At 41.6% G+C, this 20,867-nt stretch overlaps 1 protein-coding gene across 3 annotated transcripts in view; it reads right to left on the bottom strand.

Annotated features, from left to right (window-relative positions):
* LOC126191415 (uncharacterized) overlaps positions 1-20,867 on the bottom strand; it is a 233,934-nt gene that overhangs the window by 58,986 nt on the left and 154,081 nt on the right. For all 3 annotated transcript variants that reach the window (XM_049932286.1, XM_049932285.1, XM_049932287.1), the window contains exon 5: positions 10,970-11,056. In XM_049932286.1, coding sequence (XP_049788243.1) covers positions 10,970-11,056 — 87 coding nt within the window. The remainder of the gene's footprint in view (positions 1-10,969; positions 11,057-20,867) is intronic.

The raw sequence follows: 20,867 nt of genomic DNA, 5'->3' as shown, positions 1-20,867 counted from the left end.
TTCTCATTCCACTCATCCTGACGAACAAATGGTGTCAGGAGTGGGATGCGACCCACCTTAAGGTTGTAAAATCAACTCATCCGTTGAGTATGAGTACTACGAAGGGGGCGAGGCTGAGTAAGTAAACGAAACTAGACCGAACGTGGCGAGGCTGCAGCGCGCCATGCGCGTGCCAGCCGGTCGCCTGCGTTGCAGTATGTGCGTGGCCGCGCACTAGCGCGCCACAAGCGTGACGCAGTTCGCCGCCGTACGCGAGCTGAGGAGGGTCCACGATGCAGTTCCGCTCACCGCCGCCGCCGTCCGTAGCTGCCACGGGTCACCGCCTGTGCCAGGGTCCGGGGTGCGGCCCTCGTGCCGCCCCGCCGTCGCAGCTGTCCGTGCCGTCGCCCGCCGCCTGCTGCGCCGCCGCTCGTCGACACCGCCGCCGTCCGTCGTCTGCATGCCACCAAATAATGTAAGTCGCTAGCGACGCTACGGTGGTGTAGATGCCCACACTATTGTAACGTGCCGATCACCAGGCAGCAATCGGAGGCAGGAGCAGCCGGAGCGGATGAAGATCCCCTCTTGGCGCTGCAGTCCCAGTTAAATCAATTAATTCTAACTAACGCGGAGCTTAAGTAACAGATAGATGATCTTAAAATGGCTTCTCCGCAATCTAATGTTGCTAAGCCAGTGCTAGTGGAAGAACAGCCGAAGCAGGTGATTCCACCATTCACTAGTGCAGAATCACCTGTGGCAGTAACCACCTCTACTTTGGTGCAGAGCTTCCCAGCAGTAGCGTTTATTCTGGCATTCGCTGGGTAGCCGCACGAGGATATTCAAACGCTTGTGCAGAATATCCAGGACATCGGAAAGCTTTGCGGTTGGCCAGATGAATTTCTCTTAAACGTGATGAAAATGAAACTAACCGGCGAAGCGCGGAACTTCGTGCAGTCGGTCGAGAGCTAGAAAAATGCCCCTACCTTCCAGCCCCTTGCAACAGGGTTGATTGAAAGGTATACAGACAACCGTGGTACTAGTTACTATCACAAAAAACGGGTGAAGATTTAGAAGCATTCACGGACAGGATTAGAAGCGTCGCATGCCGCACGTACGCACTAAGTGCCAGTTCTGCTCGTAACGAGGTTCTGTTGGAAGAATCAGAATGTCGTACGATAGACGTGTTTATTCGTGGCATAAACCCTCAAATAGGGGGCGAAATCAATGTAGCTTCCCCCGCACCTTACACGAAGCTGTGCGATTAGCACTCTTGAGAGGGGAGGCGAGCCGATTTGTGGCCGTCTCCGCGCGGCAAAGCGAGCCCCGACGTGTCTTTTCGAACGATACTAAGTGTGGGCGCTGTAATAGGCAAGGACATGTGGCAGAGCAATGTCACGTGCCATATTGTCATCAGTGCAGGAACATGGGTCACCAAAGCGTGCATTGTCCAAATAGTAGGCCACAACCGCCTGCAAATTCCAGGCGAAATGCAAACCAATCACAGAATTCGGGAAACGGCCGCGGGGCAGGAAGTGCCACCCCTCCTGGCCCCCGTTAAAAATAGTGACCCCCCTAGTTTATAAGGGAATCACGCAGGTGGCAAGCGTGGTTGTCGATGGTGTTAGAGGCCGCAAACCAATACGCGTGCTAATTGACACAGGCGCACAGATCAGCTTGGCATTTTTATCGAAGAGAGATAAAAGAACATTGCAACCGCCACGGTACCATATCAGTGGTATTGGTCCTGGCATAGTGAAACCCGATGGCAGCTGTTGCGTTGAGTTCATGTTGGACGCCACAGAATATGCTTTTACGATGGAGGTTGTACGGAACAGGTGCACGGATTACGACATCATCCTGGGAAGTGACTTTCTGCGTCATTTCCAGGGTGTTATTGACTATAGGTTAAATACCGTCCAATTCAGCGACAACGTGCACCGTTTTGGACGTGACTGCACGTTGCGGGCGGGCGGAGCTGGGAAAAAAGGATCCGTTTCCCAAGTTTCGGAGTCTCCCGTAACGATGCTAAAAGCCGATAATCCCGTGGAGATACCAGAAGGCACAGGAAAGATCCTTTGGGTGCCTGTATGGATACGTGAATCCGAAGAGGTTCATTTCTTGGTAGATCCACTCTGCCAGAATGAAACTCTTGACCAGATGCAGATCCACATAAAACGTAGCCTGTGCAAAGCGCAGCAAGTACATAAAGAAAACTGCGTACTTGTGTGTCTAGACAATTTTAGTCACAAGCAAGCTTTAATACTGTGTGGTACAGTATTAGCCAGCTTACAGGTTATCACAGAAGATGAGTTGTCAAAGAGAACCCCTTCTCTGAAAAAGAAAAAGACTGCTGCCGCCTCTCAACACCTTTTGACAATCACGTCACATCTGACAGATAAGTTTAAAGCTAAGCTTAGTCACCTCCCATTGCATGAACAAAAGCTAATAAATGAAGTATTGAATGAGTATTCATGGTTGTTTGAAGACAGGAAATATTTACCAGCAACAGATCTAATCCAACATGAGATTCCAACCGGAAATGCTAGGCCAATAGCTCAAAAAGGGTACCGAATTCCCTACCATCTTCAGTCAGTGGTAGAGGAAACTATACAACAGCAACTAGAAGCAGGAATAATACAACCCTCTTCTAGTGCGTGGTCTAGCCCAATTGTAGTCGTTCCAAAGAAATCTATAGACGGAGAAAAATCCTATCGCCTCTGTGTAGACATGCGAGCAGTAAACAAAGTTACTACTCCAGATCATTATCCATTACCCCGGATCGATGAAACACTCGATCGTCTGGGCAGTCGCCGGTACTTCACAACATTAGACATGCGCAGTGGGTATCATCAAATTCCAATTGCTCCTCAAGATCGAGCTAAGACAGCTTTTGTAGTTCCTGGTGGCTTATATGAATTCTTAAGGATGCCTTTCGGGCTTCGCAACGCGCCAGCAACCTTTCAGCGATTTGCAGATCTGCTATTACGTGGGTTGAAACCTACTATGTGCCTTGTGTATCTTGATGATATAATTATATTTTCAAAATCCATTGCTGAACATGCTGAACATCTACGCAGTGTGCTGTTGCACTTGCAAAATGCTAATTTAAGCTTAAAATTAGAAAAATGTTCTTTTGCTCAATCACAAGTGCAGTATTTAGGTCATGTCATCAGTTCCAGCGGAGTCAAGCCAGATCCACGTTTAACTGAAGCAGTAGACACTTTTCCTATTCCAACAAATTTAAAGGAATTACAATACTTCCTTGGTCTTGCAAATTATTACCGCCGTTTTGTTAAAGATTATGCTACTATTACCAAACCACTCACTAAATTGTTGAAAAAGGATACTCCTTTTGTTTGGACGGATGAATGTTCGACCGCCTTTCAAACAGTGAAAACTATTTTAACTAGTTCACCTCTACTTGTTTACCCAGACTTCGCTGAACCTTTTATTTTATCTCGTGATGCATCTGATTTTGCTGTAGGATGTGTCCTAAGCCAAGTGCAAGATGGTGAGGAAAAACCCGTTGGGTATGCCTCTCGTCAACTGAATAGAGCAGAAACTAATTACAGTACTACAGAAAAGGAATTGCTTGCCCTTCTTTTTGGAATTAATTATTTTAGATGTTACCTTTATGGTCGCAAGTTTACAGTTCTTACCGATCACTCTGCTCTGCAGTGGTTATTGAATCTTAAAGACCCTAGCAACAAACTTATGCGCTGGGCCATGAAACTGTCAGAATATGATTTTGAAGTTCGGCACAAGCCTGGTCGGTTGCATCAAAATGCTGATGCGTTAAGTAGAAAAGTGTGTGTCATTCAATCAGATGAGGTATCAATTGAAGAGTTAAAAGAAGCACAGCAGGTGGCCGTTCAATGTCAAAGATACGCCACCTTGCCAGAATTTGAAGTAATAGACGACCTTTTGCATCGAAGAACTCCCCATGGAAATCGTTTGGTAATACTGGAATGCTTGCAGCAATGTATAATACGGCAATGCCATGATACAATCCAAGCATGTCACAGCGGAAAACGCGCTACGAACACTCGAATTGCGACACGTTATTGGTGGCAATACCGACAACGTGACGTGGACAGGTATGTAAGATCTTGCCTGCCGTGTGCACAACGAGCACAAAATAGGCATCCGTGAGTGCTGCTGCAAACACTTCCTCAAGCATCTTCACCCTTCGAAATTCTTGCTTTAGATTTCCAAGGTCCTTTTCCACAGTCGCAACAAGGTAACAAATACATTTTGTCTGTTATTGATCACTTTTCACATTATCTAATTTTGGTTCCCCTCCCTGACATGACAGCTGAAACTGTGGCGAGAGAGTTTGTAAATCGTGTGATACTACCTTTTGGAAGTCCTGATGCCCTTTTAATGGATCAAGGAACCAATTTCATGTCTGCTTTATTTGTACAAGTTTGTAAATTGTTAAGAATCAAAAAATGGCGTACAACTCCCTTCCATCCTAAAGCCAACGGTCGCGTTGAACGCGTACACCGTACAATTGGTAAAATGTTATCCTATTATGTTGCAAAAACGCACGCTGATTGGGACAGATATGTACCGTCTATTTCTTCTGCATACAACACCCGAATACATGAATCCACGGGGTATACCCCTTACGAAGTTGTGTTTGGACGGCCGATGAATTCGCCGTTCGAAATAGACAAACTACCTCAAGGTGTAGAAATAAAGGAAGTAAAAGGTTTAGCCCGCCGGCTAAAAGCGATCTGGTATAAGGTAAAGAGGAATAATATCAAAGCTACTAATAAACAGTTGCACAGGCAGAACAAAAATGCTGTTTTACCAACTTATCAAACAGGTGATTTAGTGTTACTACGAAACCCGGCAATCAAAAAGGGACGAACTAAAAAGTTCTCTCCCCGCTTTGAAGGCCCGTATCGGATTGTACGGTTGACCTCACCAGTCAATGCAGAACTGCAATTAACTTTATGTTTTGCCAGCAATGCCACGCATTAGACGTCACGCCACTGACTTGCTTCAAATGCAACCATTACACTTGGTGTTGGCAGAACCACGGCTGCTAACTCCGAATAATAATCTTCGATGTCCTCTATTGCCATCTATTTGATAAACCAGTACATGTGGAGTATTTTTACTCTGAGCTTTTCTTAATACTTGTTACGTTGACGTCTAGTGTATTGTACTATATGTCGTAGTTCTGTATTTGCTGCAACTAATTGTAAGTAATCGGAACAGATAAGGCCAGGACTTGAAATGCATACGCCTCGTACGCTTTGTTTATGGGACCAGCTGTTGGCAGGGCAACACATCAGCTGTCGCTTCCCCTCCTCTCTTCAGCGCTGTCCCTTCTCCTCGCCAAGAACTGGCCAGCAGCCATCATTTTTTCTCATCCAGTAACAGCGCTCACATTTTTTCTCAGCCAGTAACAGCGCTCCGCGCGATGACGTATCTTATCACCACGTGCGCTGCCGCCTCCAGCGTCTCAACACGCGGCGCGTCCGAGTAGTTACAAAAACAAACCGCAAATTACTGCCCTATCTTCCGTGTATGACAGACTACAATGCATTTACCATCATTTTATATAACTAACAGCCTTTTTAAAAAACTCTTATTCTAGATAATTAGCAATTTCTAATTCATCGTTATTTCTTGTACACGCTGAGCGCGTGATATTTGTCGCTGCAGTAGCGGCCGGTCTCTCGCAGCTACACGCCGTCTCACATAACCGCTGACGTGCCGGTGCCTACTCCGCACCTACGCGTGCGCTGCGCGCTCGCTAACAGCTCCAAGCTGGTTTCTTTCATGCAGCCGGAAGACATGGCAAACAAAATTCATTCAAACATCCCAATAAATCTTAACATAAATATTAAGTAGATGTGATTCATTGTTTAAATTCTTTTCCTTGTTTTGTTTCACATTAGCTGGATAAATCACACGAAGTTCTTAACGATTTACATTATTCTGCCGATTTACATTATTCTGCATACCTTAGTCTGCCAATCCTATAAGTGAAGTTTCACTACTGCTTTGATTCATTGTATAAGCTACAAACTACAGCCCTAACCCTCTTACACATCGAACTATGATGACATTTAACGTTAACTTCCTTGTACAAGGCCAGATATGGGCAAACCAATGCAATGCCACGGGTTTTTCACGCTACTGACGAGGCACAAACGACCAATCGTCCGGGCTGCTGCATATCGGTGGGCGATTGTTCCTTGGTTGCTACGCAGTTATTTTTGCCCTCCCCATTTATTTTACGCTACCGCTGTGGTCATTGTTCTATCCTGTTTCCCTTCTTCTGTCGATGAGGAGGCCCCTCCAACATGTTAGGTACCCTCTTCCAACAGTACCGGTCTTTTAATCTTACCACCCATTTACACCGAGATATTGCTCTCCCTTGTTGCAGTCTTGCCCCAAAATATTGGCCGATGATCCATTGTGAGATACGTACTTTGTGTCTAATTAGCCGGTGATGTAAGCGCTACGGGAACTGTGCCTAGTTATCCTTTCAGTTCAATTTGTTATCGTCAGTTTTAAAACTAACACACACGCAGCCTAGCAGCCAGCCCCAGATGGTCAGTGTTACATGTTAATGTTGAGTGTTCCGACTACTTACAGCGTAATTATTATACATCATTGTGTTTTTATTTTCCTGTCAATATATGTCATTGTGTTTAATTATGTCATTATGCTAGCGCTAGTGATTTATAGTTCATGATTTTCATTTTATGTAGTGTTATGTACTGCGCGCACAAAAAGTGACGCTATTTATGCATGTATGCTATTCTAGCTTCAGAGCTATTTTTATTGCTTGAACAGTCGACATTTTCCTAGTACAGCAGGTCGCTAATAACGCCGCTGATACTTTTATTACATGTATCGCAGGAAACCCATGTGCCTACACTAATTCTTATTAAGTCAGACGGACGCCCTTAGGCCCGTTGAACCACGGTATCGCAGATAGCCCCAATGCACTGCCTACCCCTCAATTATTAGACAGGTTGCCTTAGCACTGTCCGCAGGTTGCTCCATTGCCCTGCAAATTATATAATCATCAATCCAAGTCTGCAGATTGCACTAATGCACTGCTGAACTTAATAGTCGAGTCACTCGCAGGTAGTTCATACGCACTGCGAACTTGTACTTACACGTCACCGAATCCTAGGCTCCTCGGTTGACCACAAAACAATTCATACATCAATTACCGTGAGGCAATTTGCACTCACACTATGCCTTTGGCACTCAACCACAAATGAACTGAGCCCCAGATGCTCTTTTATTACATTTTATACAACGCCACTTTCTTCTAGATGGCAATTCCATTGCAAAATCATCGGATTCTGCCAAAGATTCAGATACCGTTCCAGAAATGGTAGCCTTTTCCATTGCTGAACGGATTAGTTGCTTTTCACCATCTGACAGTGCAAGCTGCACTTTTAAGAACAATGTTGTTATATACACACACTGTCGGATTCTACTGACGTAGTCCCTTATGCACTTCGTCAACCGACTAAAAAGCAACATCCCCTGACGGATGTCGTATCCGATTCAGAAGTTTATGTTCGGGAAATATTCCCTTTATTTTATTTCTTGTCAATTATTATTACTTCAATGTCATGTTTCATTGTTATCAATTTATAGTTATGATTAATGTTAGTACACTTTATAGTTATACGTTATTTTTGTGTCATATTCGGTATTCCCTTTTAACTTTCATTGTTTCTGGACTGGAAGTATCTCTGATATCACCTATTGGCCTTCAATTCGTATCCGGCATCAGCTACCATTAGTCACACATTTACACAACACTTCATACGCCCAATAACAACTTACAACACACTCACACTGTTCATATCCACACTACCTTGGTGTAAACTTGTTGATGTTACCAGACCTCTATTGTCATATACTAAGTACATGAACAAGGCTTTTATCGTTTATGCCCTCCGCTCTTCGGAAGGGGAAAGGGAAGTACGTACGTATGTACGTTATGTTCAGTAGCAGTTTCTTTTAATCAACGACGTAATCAATTTACCTGTTGAACACTTAAGTTGTTCTGTTAAAATGGAATCAAATGTCTTTGTGACATCAGCTATTCGTTTATTATTGCTTTGCAATAGACTGTTACTTTTAAGTTGCACTTACAATGCCTTAGTCTCGGACGCAGAGCCACTAGCGCTCTCCGACACTGTTATCTGAGCTCAGCGCTCTGCCGGCTCAGCGCTGATAAAGCTGCGCTGCGCTGCCTCCACTGCTCCACGCTCAGCCTTTGTATTCACGAGCAACAGACTCGCTCTCGCTAACATTCATTTCCGACTTCAGTACAGTTAATCTCTCTATTGACCACTTCTGTAAGTAAAGATCCTACGATTATTGAGTTAACTTGAGTTGTCCTACCCTCATTCAGGTTTTCTACAGCTGAAAAACCACTCAATATTATTTCTGAAATTTATGAAGTACTTCACCTGTCTCGCCGGGTCGAGCCTTAGCGGGGTGGGTGCCCCTGCGTAGTGGCCATGCGTGGGAGGTGCCTAGGCTGTGCAGGTTTACACCGTGATCACAGGATTCCTTCTCATTTTATTCATTAAAAAAAAAAAATAAAAAAAGAAAAAAAATTTTTTTCATACAAAATCTCAAATTAATTAACGACACTTGGCCTTTGTCTCATAACCAAGAGTGGACTCATCTTCGCTCGGGATTACGTAATCTGACTATCACATTGGACATTGTGAAGACCACGCAGATTCTTTTATTTAATATACACACAGCACAGTTACATGTGCACATGTTACACTTGGCCATTGAACTCAGACTGCAAGGAAAGCTCAGTCCACATCTGTTACCCTCAGAGCCCATCTTGCACATCCTACATAATGTGTCGTCACAAATTTTGGCCCCTAAACAAATGCTTTATGCCGTGCGGGAAAGCAACCTCCCTTTTACTATGCTGCGTTGGAGGTCCAACTTACCCGTAATTCAGACGGTATTCGGATGCGAATGAGGTTGCCAATCACGTGCGCAAATTGCGAATACGAGTGCTATCAGATATACACTTTTCCAGTCTCTTGGGCTACCCTTCACCACCATGTTGTTTGGCAGACTCAAGAATTTTTAATAGTTAGTCAGGATCGACAAACTCACGCCACTCTCTCCCGCGCTGAACTGTCCAGTTGCTTCCACACAACACATTACTTATGCTCCACGCTAATTTTACACACTAACACTACTGAGAGCGAGATGTCACTGTTTTTAGCTGAAACTACTATGCCTCCATTTCCTCGTGTTCTAGTCTCACTTCGTCAACCAATAATTCAGCCTGTTGGCAACAGTTTTCTGTTCGCTGTTCCACGGACTGTCACCGCCACCCTGGTGTGCCACCGTTCAATGTCAGAGACTGAATCGTACCGGGTAACACTGAATAATAGTGGCCTAGTGTATAATAGTTCAAGATGTGACGTATACGCTGCTGCTATGAGGAAATGTGCTCAATTGCACTCCACCTTTCATGTCACCATTCCCACGTTTACCTTATACCTTCCTGAACTCTCTTTTAAACTCCATCACCATGAGAAGCTAAAGAATTTACCGAATACCAATGATTCAGATCTACTCCAATCGATCAATCATCTCCTTACCCAGGAACACTACCAAGTTGCTCTTGACCGAGTGGCCTCACATACTGCTAATTGGCACCAAACCAAGCGATTAACCACCGTTGTATTACCCAGCACTGGTTCGGTAATAATCATTGTAATGATTCTGCTTATAGTATCCTGGATACTCTGTAAAAGAGGGTTTTGCAAATGTTTCACTTCCTTCCGAGAAGTACCACCCCCACAACCTGAAGGTGAATATCACACCTGAAACTACCTGCCAACCTTGGTGCATGCGATCAGGCATGACCCCCCCCCCCCCCCCCTTAGAATTAAGTTGTAGTCTAGGTGTCAGGTCAATGAAAGAATTTTGTAATGGATTTGTATTTCTGTGTAAAGTCTATGGAATCACAGTTTAACTGTCGAGTTTTAATCCACATGTAAATCATTTTGTTTTTTCTTTAAATTTTTGTCATTTTGTAATGTTCTCATTCACCCACTTGGGCAATTACCATTGTAATCCTAGATTTAAGAACTCAAAGTAATATTACGGGGAAAAACCCCCTTGTGACTGTTAGGCCTGGGAGCATTCTCTCACCCCCACGAGGGTGGAGTGTTTCAGTGTGCTGTACTCCCGTGCCCCTCATCATCGCCTGGGTACCCACCACCACTGATACCGCCGACACACACTCACAGCATGGCGTCGCCTCACTGCCGTCGCACCACAAGTTTGTTATTCAAGAGCATTCCTGCCACGTGCTCCTCGGTCAGACTCAAGTACCACGGGTTGGTTGCGCTGACGGGGGTACGCTACTAGCAAGGCGCGCTGGCGGAATCAACCCTCCAATCAGAGACTAATCGTGTGATCACGTGGGGACGCGGCCGGGAGCGGCGAAGGCGGCTTGGAAACAGCTCCGCGCTCTCTTAGCTTCTGACCTCGGCCCCGAGTAGTCGTTCCTCTAGCCTCTGCCTCTCTGATGAGCAGACGGCAACCCCTCTTGGGGCTGCTCAGCCCTACGTAGGCACCACTGTACCATCATTACAAGAATAAACTGGGTCCATTCCACTCAATTAATTCTCATTTTACAACGCCCTCCGCTCCTGACTTCTATCCTGACGAACATGAGATTAGATTAACTGCTATGTGCAAACAGGCACTTAAGCAATCAGTCTTTCTGCACTTCGTAACCAAACAGAATGGGAAAAAAAATGTAATATTCAGTCGAGTACCCCCTGGAATGCATTTCACATCGGTTTCGAGGGAACAGCTGTAGGACAAGATATATGCATCAGCTCCATTCCTGAGTGAACAGAGGTCTGGCATTCATCCTGCTGTGTAATGAAATGCAGGTTTGCAGACAGTATTTGTGACAGAAGTGGGAATACCGCAGCCTTACCTCAGACGGGCACTCCTCGACAATCCCACTGTCCGAGTCCCGGCCCGACTCCTCTGCCTCATACTTCACTGCTGTGTTTGGCGCAAACTGCAAAAAAACAAAAGCAAAATTCACTCCAGAAAAACTATAAAACTATGACAACACTGCTGGCCGCTACTTACATTTAGGAGGCAACATTCTTACATGGTGTGCTGAAAATTGTAGTTAAAGTGCTGTTGGGTGATACCTGCTTCTTTTAATTTTTTTACATATTTATCAAAAGTTGAAGAGGCTATTGTAGCAGCCATTGAGTTAACAGGGTTCAACCAACTGCAGATTGTGGCATACCTTGGAACAAATGATGCCTGTCGTCTGGCTTTCGAGGTCATTCTCGGGTCACTGCAGCGACTGATAGGGAAGGTTGAGAAGACCAACCTTGCACATGGAGATTCAAAGAAATTCACAATTCACAATGTTGTCTCCAGATTTGATTGTGGCGCTTCGGTTCTGATTGGGTGGAAGGACTGAACCACAGACTTTGAATGTTGTACGAGAAGTCAGGCTGCCACTTCCTGGACTTGCGTCATAAGGCTGAGAACTGTAGGGTCCCCTTAAATAGGTCAGGTACACACTACATATCGGAGGCTGCTACTCTGGTAGCTGACTGTGTGTGGAGTGCACACAAGGGTTCTTAGATTAGGCAACTCTCCATCCAACCCAGATAACACAGCTGTGGGAAATCAAAAAGTATCAGTGTAAGACCGAAAGAAATGACTAACACAGGTGAGTTTTACAATCCTAATGGTAAATCACCATAGTTAGCATTCACAAGACAGTACCAGAATTTGAAGTGGTCGTGAAAAGCAGTGAATCTCACATAATACTAGGTACAGAAAGCTGATTGAAACCTGAAATTGATAGTAGTGAGATTTGTGCGAAAAATTTAAGCGTATATCGAAAGGATAGGCAAATGGGAAGTGGAGATGCTGTATTTGTCACAGTAGACAAGCAACTCAAGTGGATCGAGACAGAAACTGAAGCTGCATGTGAAATTGCTTGGGCAGGGGTGGGCATAAAATGATAATTAGATAATTCTATTGCCCACGAGACATGTCTCATGAAGTAATGGAGAAAACATCAGTTCACTTGTACCTAAGTTACCCAATAATACTGTAATCATCGGTGGAGCCTTTAATCGTCCAACAATTAATTGGGAAAATTACAGTTTAATTAGTGGTAAATGCAATAAGACATCCTGCGAAACTTTACAAAATGCCTTCTCTGAAAGCTACTTAGAATAGATGGTCAGGAACCTCACTCATGATGGAAATATATTGGATCTAATGGCAACAAATAGACCTGACCTCTTTGAGGATGTCCACATCAACATTGGTATCAGTGACCATGACACAGTTGTGGCTACGTTGATTACCAAAGCGCAAAGGACAATTAAAACAAGCAGAAAGATATATTTGTTCTGTAAAACAGATAAAAAGTCAATAGTATCATATCTCAATGAGAAATTTCAAAACTTTCAGCACAGGGCAGGAGCATGTAGAGGAAACCTGGCTCAAGTTTAAAAGAACAGCAGACAGTGCACTGGATAGATATCTACCCAGAAGAACAGTTCATAGCACTACGCAACAATGAATTTGCTATTTTTTTTAATTATTATTTTGAGCTTTTCCTCATTACAGAGGCTTATCTCCAACATAATAATTTACTTGGAAATTACAATACAAACAATAAACGTTCTTAAACTATAATCTCAAAATATTTCTCCAGGTGTTTCGATCTTGTGTGTCCTCTTCCTCTGCGCCCATTCTCCTCATTGTGTGCTGTACATTTTGGAGCCAGGTTGGCATAGGTCATCCTCTTCTTCTTCTCCCCTCCGGTTCCCACTCCAGTATCAATTTTGGTATTCTGGTTTTCTCCATTCATCGTATATGCCCGTACTACTGTAATTTCTTCCTATTCATTACGTCATATATTCTTTCTTTTATTTCCATTCTCCTTATTACTTCGGTATTCCTTATCTTTTCTTTCCTGGAGATTCTTGCTGATCTTCTCCAAAAGTCCATCTCTAGAGCTTGTAATTTTTTAATGTGCTTCATGTTAATTGTCCAGGTCTCCGTTCCATACAGAACCACACTCTCTAATATGGATTTGTATATTAGTTTTTTAGTTCTGCTCATTACATTCCTGCTCCATAAGACTGAGTTAAGCATCCCAATGACCCTCCGTCCGCTACTAATTCTTTTATTGATTTCTGACTCTGATTTTCCCTCGATTTCTAAAATGGATCCTAAATAACAGAAAGTGTTTATCTTTTTGATTTTCTTTCCTTCAATGTATAGCTCATCTGAATCATTAGTCAAGTATTCTGTTTTTTGGTAATTAATCTTCAAACCCCAAGTTTTGTATGCTACTGCTAGTTGATTGCACATATAGTTAGCATTCTCCCCATCTTGTGCTATGACTACTTGATCATCAGCAAATAATATATGATGTAGGTAAACTCCATCTCTTATTTCTAATCCCATACTATTACATTTACGAGACCATGTTCTAAGGCTAATATCTATATAGATTTTAAATAATGATGGTGACATGGGACAGCCTTGTAAAAGGCCTTTGCTTGTTCTAAATTTCTGTGAAAGTTTATTACCAACTTTCACTTGGCAAATGTTATCTTTATACATCTGTTGTATTATTTTAATCAAGGGAGGGTTTATGTTTGCCATATGTAGTGCTCTCCAAAGTAATTTTCTTGGAACAGTATCATATGCTTTTTCTAGATCTATGAAAATTAATCCTATATTTTGTGATTTTTCCCTATGTTTCTCCAAAATCTGTCGTAATGTGAAAATATGGTCTACACATGATCTCCCAGCCGTGAATCCACATTGTTCTTCTTGGGTTCTAAAATTTTTTTCCAGTTTGTTTTTAATTACTTTTGCAAAAATTCTCATTAATGTGTTTGTAACACAAATTCCTCGATAGTTTGAACAAATTTTGCGATCCCCTTTCTTAAATATTGTATTAATGTAACCTAGCTTCATCTCGTTGGGTATTGAATCTCCATGCATCATTTTGTTGAAGAGCTGTGTTATCAGTTTCACAATTTTGTCACCACCATATTTCAGACACTCCAGATTGATATTGCCTGGTCCCGGTGATTTACCATCCTTTCCTGTTCTCTACACCTGAAGTACTTCACTTTCTAAAATCTGGATCTCATCATCTTCATGTCCTTTATCTTCCCCTGTTCCTTCTTCTAGATATTCTTCTCTGTCCTCATTTAATAATTTTTGGAAATACTCTTCCCATTCCTTTTGTGTTATCAGTTGGAGATTAGTTTTGCTTTTTGTATCCTGTCGAAGCCCTTTCAATACTGACCACGCTTCTTTTGCTCTCCCAAATCCTAATTTGCTATTCACCTTGGCACATGTTCTTTCCCATGCTTCATTTTTTGCCATCCTTATTTTTTTCATCACTTCATTCTTCTTTTCCTTGTATATTGATCTTGTTTCTTCTGATTTATCATTCAACCACTGAAGGAACGCATTTCTTTTTTCTCTAACTAGGACCTCTAGTTCCTCTGACCACCACTCTGCTGCACAGTTGTGGTTGCTATCTTTTTTACCCAACACCTCCGTTGCTATGATTTTCACATTAGCTTTTATATAGTCATATATTTCCTCTGTACTTCCCTCAAATGATTCAACCAGTTTCATTTCCACCCTGGCCGCAAAGGGTGTTCTGATACTTTCGTCTTGTAGGCTGTCAATATTAAAAGGTAAATTTTCATCTTTCTCAATGTGATTTGTTTTATTTATGTTACTTGTATCACTCCTTGCATTCTTCCATGGCCAGAAAGACTTCATTTTAACTAGATAGTGGTCTGATCCACACTGGGCTCCCCTATAAGATCTGACGTCTACTGCTTTGAAACTACTTGTTTGCCTAATGATAATATAATCTATTATAGAACGAATTTTATTACGTGGTCGGTCTCACTTTGACAATGCCAGCCACTCGTGCTGGCAAAACGTCAGAAAAATCAGCGACCACGTAATAAAATTCGACGACACGGAAGTTCTGGCTGTAGAGAAGCACTATCACACGCGCTTGTTCAGAGAAGCTGTAGAAATACAAAAACACGCGAACAGTTTCAACAAGAAAGAGGAAAGCCTTAAGGTAAACGGGTCCTGGCTTCACGTACTGCAGCGAACGACTGTCGCAGGTAGCAAGAGGAGAACCGCACCGGAAATGACCACGGAGAAGCCCTCGGACGTTGGCGCGCCAGGTACATATAGTCCGCGGCCGCGAGCTCGGCTCCAGTTCATCACCGGCAATGGAGGGTGAAGCTTTGACAATGCCAGCCACTCGTGCTGGCGAAACGTCAGAAAAATCATTAGATGAACGTCGGCCGAAGAACCCGAGACAGAAGCCAATAGGCAGTTTGTCAACAAGTGGCCACGAAAGCCTTAACAATTTCCTCTTGTACAGTGTTTGTGTACATCTTTATTTAGGAGGTGTTTATTGCTTGACCTTACCGCCATTATGCTTTGGTATATGTACAGTGAATATACTGTCATAATATTATAGCTTACAAAACCTAGCCCACAGGTCTGTCTTGGTGGTATTTTTGCAATGCATCTCACTGCCCTTTTCTGAATTGTGAATATTCTTTTTAAGTAGCCAGCTTGTGCACTTCCCCATATATGAACTGAATAAGACAAAAGGGGGAAGACAAGTCCATAATACAATGATCTGAGGACTTTATCATCCACAGTCTTTGCTGTTTTATGCACGATGAAGATCTGTTTGTTTATCTTTTTACACAGTGCATCTATGTGCTCCCCATGCCAAATGTTTGTCTGTTATAGTTCCTAGAAAGTTTGTGCTGGTTACTTCTTTAATAGTCTTTCCATTTATATTAACATTTATATTATAATTTTCACTATGCTTGGTCTGAAATACTACATTCATTGTTTTAGACTGAGTCATAAACAGGTTGTTTTGTGTTAAATATTTATTTGCATTTTCGATATTCAGGAGTGCTTCCTTCTCAAGCTCCTCCTTTGTGTCAGCTGTGCAAATGATTGTTGTGTCATCAGCATACATTATAAGTTTCTGATTTATATAGCTAGGGAAGTAATTTACGTAGAGTATAAACAGTTTCTGATCTGTAGTTTGCTATATTTCCCCCACTAGTATGTCTGATTTGCGAGCATTGTTTCCTAATTGTAATGTATGATTTAAGTATGTCATAGCATTTTCCTCTAATTCCATACTGATATAATTTCATCATTAATTTTGAGTTGTTCACACAATCAAATGCCTTAGATAAGTCCATAAAAATCCCACAAGTCTTTTCTTGCCTGTCAAGTAAATTAAGAATGTGCTCTATTATATCTGTCGATGCTGTTTTTGTTGACTTCCCTTTTCTGAAACCATGTTGTGATGAATGCACTATACTGTACTTTGTTATAAAACTTACAATTCTATTCTTTATTATCATTTCATAGATTTTAGCAAATGTTGAGATCAATGATATTGGCCTGTAATTTCCTCATTCATCCCTGTTCCCTTTCTTAAATATTGGCTTCACTTTACTTACTTTCAGTGAATCTGGAAATATACCTTCTTCTATCGCAGCATTCAGCATGTGTGTCAATGGTTTTAATATACATTCTCTGCATTCCTTTATGAGATGTGACATGACACCATCCAAGCCAGACGAATGTTTAATTTTAAGTTGTTTTATTAGGTTTGACACTTCTGTATCTGATGTAGATATGAAAACCATAGTATGATTTGTATGTGGGGGGTTTAACAGTTTACTTACTGCATTTGTTTTATTTTGTCTTATTAATTTGTCTGCTACAGTAATATAATATCTGTTAAAAGTATTGGCTATTTCTAGAGGGTTTGCGTTGCTTTTCCCACTCATCAGTGGGCAGATGTCCTCTGCCCGATTTGTTACTTTTCCTCTCTCTTCATTAATGAAAGACCATAAACCTTTTGAGTAGTTCTTTCCCTTATCTATAGACAGACATCCTGATGAATGATGCTTTAGTTTCTCTGATAAAACTACAGTACTATTTCTTTTTTATTTTATACAGTGTGTTGTAGGCCTCAGTATTTTTGTTTGTTTGGAGAGGTCATAATACACTCTCAAATTATTTCTGGCATGGATTACTTATCCAGTCACCCAGTTTTATTTATTTATTTATTTATTTTGTTGCTTTTTGACAAGCCTTTTACTAACAGGCCATGTAACATCATAGTAATAATTGAATAATAAAAAAACTGGTTCCATTTGGTGTTTGCATCTTTAGCTGCATATATTGTTTCCCAGTTTTCTGCCTCTAACATCTTTTTTAGCAGATTTATGTTATGTGGGTAGTTCTGTCTTCTCATCTCCCATATCTTCTGCAATGAATCACTAGTCTTTATATTTATGTCTATCATGATTGCAAAATGGTCTGCTAATGAGGAGTTTATTACCTGTGCGTCACAACAGCATGTAGGAATATTTGTTATTACATGATCAACTATAGTTTCACTATGCTTTGTTACTCTGGTTGGTTTATCTATTTGTATGCTTAGTTTGTATATGCTCAATAAGTCCTGTAGGGTCTTAGTATTGACTGTATTTTTACTTGTGTCTATGGTTCAGATCTCCTATAATGATCAAATGAGCATATGTTTTTGAGAGGTGTTGGATTATATCTTCCAGCTGTTCGAAGAAGGTTTTAATTACACCATTTGGTGATCGATACAAACCTAATACACAACATAAATTCCCAGCAATTTTAGTTTCCAGTGCTGTAGCTTCAAAGCTCAATTGTAAGATGAAAACTGATGCAAAATGGAAAGCAGGAGCCTTCGTTGGACCAAAAAAGCAAAAGTTGATTCGAGATCCACAATTCAAGTTGGAGTTCACAGAATGAGAAACAGCAGCTTGGGATGCATTTGTGCTTGTCGTGTATAACTTTCTTGGAAACCACAGAGCAGACAACTATGTAGAAACTGTGGACAATTTACTAACACAGGGTGTATATGTGGACAAGGAAGAAAAATTTCCGGATATCCCGGTTAAAAATACACTTTCTCCCAGGTGAAAACACGCTTTTTCCTTGTTACGTGACAGTATATATTCCCTTATCAATTCTTTGAATGTTTATGGTTTTATACACGGGCGTAGCATTTCCCAGCACTTCAGAAAACGAAACTCACAGAAAATGACACGTTTTGGAAATGTCTTATGTACAGCAACATGTACGTTGCGTATTTTCTTATTACGAATGTATACATTGGAATTCCATCAAACACCGCATTTACTCTCCGAATCATTGAATGGAGATTGCGATGCGTTTCTGTAAGCCAGTGATCTGGGCAGCCGATGACAGCGGATATTCAGAGTGTACGACACGTGATGTAGTCAGCCAACACATCAGCCAACAGCAACATCACTGTTACGTAGCATGAACACACAAACAGGGAAAGTTAATAGTTTAAATTAATAAACATAGTGCTGCTACAAGAAAAGAAAAGCTTTCACATATAATATTGGTCTCTAAGGCTAATAAGGTGCAAGAGAAGGTAAGATTTCGCATATAATGTTGATCTTTTTTGTCCATGTTACACTTTAAGATACATCAAACAAAAGTGGCAGCAAAACTTTTAATAATGACATAAATGTCTGATCTTCAGGGTTCAAAATTCCTCTACATAGCTCGTCATCAAAGAGCTGATTTTTAAATGAGAGTCAAACACTCTGTGATTTAAGAAATAAATGTATTGTATCATATTTGATTCTTTATTAAGGCATAATGCTATACGTGCTAGAACATGAAAACGTGCACTTGAAATGCAATGAACAGTTGAAATTAGCCAGTACTGCGGAATTAAACATTTCATTTAAATACATTGACTGCCTCTGCAGAAAAGGTTAATAAAAGTCAAATGTCTTTAGCAAACAGACAAAAATAACTTCATTGTTCTGCAAGGCGATTAATGCTTGACAGCCAGAAAGCTGGCAATAAAATAAAATCTGAAACTAATGACATATTTTAGCCTTCCGTAATTATGTCAATCTATTTTAATTCACCTGACAGCTCCCGGCCACAGATATCGTTTTGTTTTTATTTGACGTGAGAGTAAACGAAGGGGAAACAGCAAAATCGCTAAATGTAACCACGGGTCACGTGGAGACTACCCACTATAACTCAGACTGCTCTGCACATCAGCCTCGGATCTACGATATTTGCGAACCGGATCAATACTAAAAAAAATATCGAATTTTCAAAAATATGTTAATCTTGTAGCGCACATCTTTCTGAAAAGTCTAAAAGATAAAACATATGTGTTAGAGGAAATGTAAGATACGTTATTTGGTCATAAGTGTGCCAAAGTGCAATGCCACGCCTCTTCATAAAGCATTCTTCTATCGCACACGTCACTGTATTTCGCCCTGTGGAATTGAAACGTGTATATTTTGTAATGGATGCCATCATCATCATCACTTAAGACTGATTATGCCTTTCAGTGTTCAGTCTGGAGCATAGCACCCCTTATAAAATTCCTCCATGATCCCCTATTCAGTGCTAACATTGGTGCCTCTTCTGATGTTAAACCTATTACTTCAAACTCATTCTTAACCGAATCCAGGTACCTTCTCCTCAGTCTGCCCCGACTCCTCCTACCCTCTACTGCTGAACCCATGAGTCTCTTGGGTAACCTTGCTTCTCCCATGCGTGTAACATGACCCCACCATCTAAGCCTGTTCGCCCTGACTGCTGCATCTATAGAGTTCATTCCCAGTTTTTCTTTGATTTCCTCATTGTGGACACCCTCCCGCCATTGTTCCCATCTACTAGTACCTGCAATCATCCTAGCTACTTTCATATCCGTAACCTCAACCTTGTCGATAAGGTAACCTGAATCCACCCAGCTTTCGCTCCCATACAACAAAGTTGGTCGAAAGATTGAACGGTGCACAGATGACTTAGTCTTGGTACTGACTTCCTTCTTGCAGAAGAGAGAAGATCATAGCTGAGCGCTCACTGCATTAGCTTTGCTACACCTCACTTCCAGTTCTTTCACTATGTTGCCATCCTGTGAGAATATGCATCCTAAGTACTTGAAACCGTCCACCTGTTCTAACTTTGTTCCTCCTATTTGGCACTCAATCTGTTTATATTTCTTTCCCACTGACATTACTTTCGTTTTGGAGATGCTAATCTTCATACCATAGTCCTTACATTTCTGATCTAGTTCTGAGATATTACTTTGCAAACTTTCAGTCGAATCTGCCATCACAACTAAGTCATCCACATATGCAAGACTGCTTATTTTGTGTTCACATATCTTAATCTCACCCAACCAGTCTATTGTTTTCAACATATGATCCATAAATAATATGAACAACAGTGGAGACAGGTTGTAGCCTTGTCTTACCCCTGAAACTACTCTGAACCATGAACTCAATTTACCGTCAACTCTAACTGCTGCCTGACTATCCATGTAAAGACCTTTAATTGCTTGCAAAAGTTTGCCTCCTATTCCATAATCTCGTAGAACAGACAATAACTTCCTCCTAGGAACCCGGTCATATGCCTTTTCTAGATCTATAAAGCATAGATACAATTCCCTGTTCCACTCATAACACTTCTCCATTATTTGCCGTAAGCTAAAGACCTGGTCCTGACAACCTCTAAGAGGCCTAAACCCATATTGATTTTCATCCAATTGGTCCTCAACTAATACTCGCACTTTCCTTTCAACAATACCCGAGAAGATTTTACCCACAACGCTGATTAAAGAGATACCTCTGTGGTTGTTACAATCTTTTCTGTTTCCATGTTTAAAGATTGGTGTGATTATTGCTTTTGTCCAGTCTGATGGA

The sequence above is a fragment of the Schistocerca cancellata genome, chromosome 6, assembly GCF_023864275.1.
Source record: "Schistocerca cancellata isolate TAMUIC-IGC-003103 chromosome 6, iqSchCanc2.1, whole genome shotgun sequence".
Classification (NCBI taxonomy): domain Eukaryota; kingdom Metazoa; phylum Arthropoda; class Insecta; order Orthoptera; family Acrididae; genus Schistocerca; species Schistocerca cancellata.
Note: the sequence above shows the minus strand (reverse complement) of the source record. Positions and strands in the feature narration are given on the sequence as shown.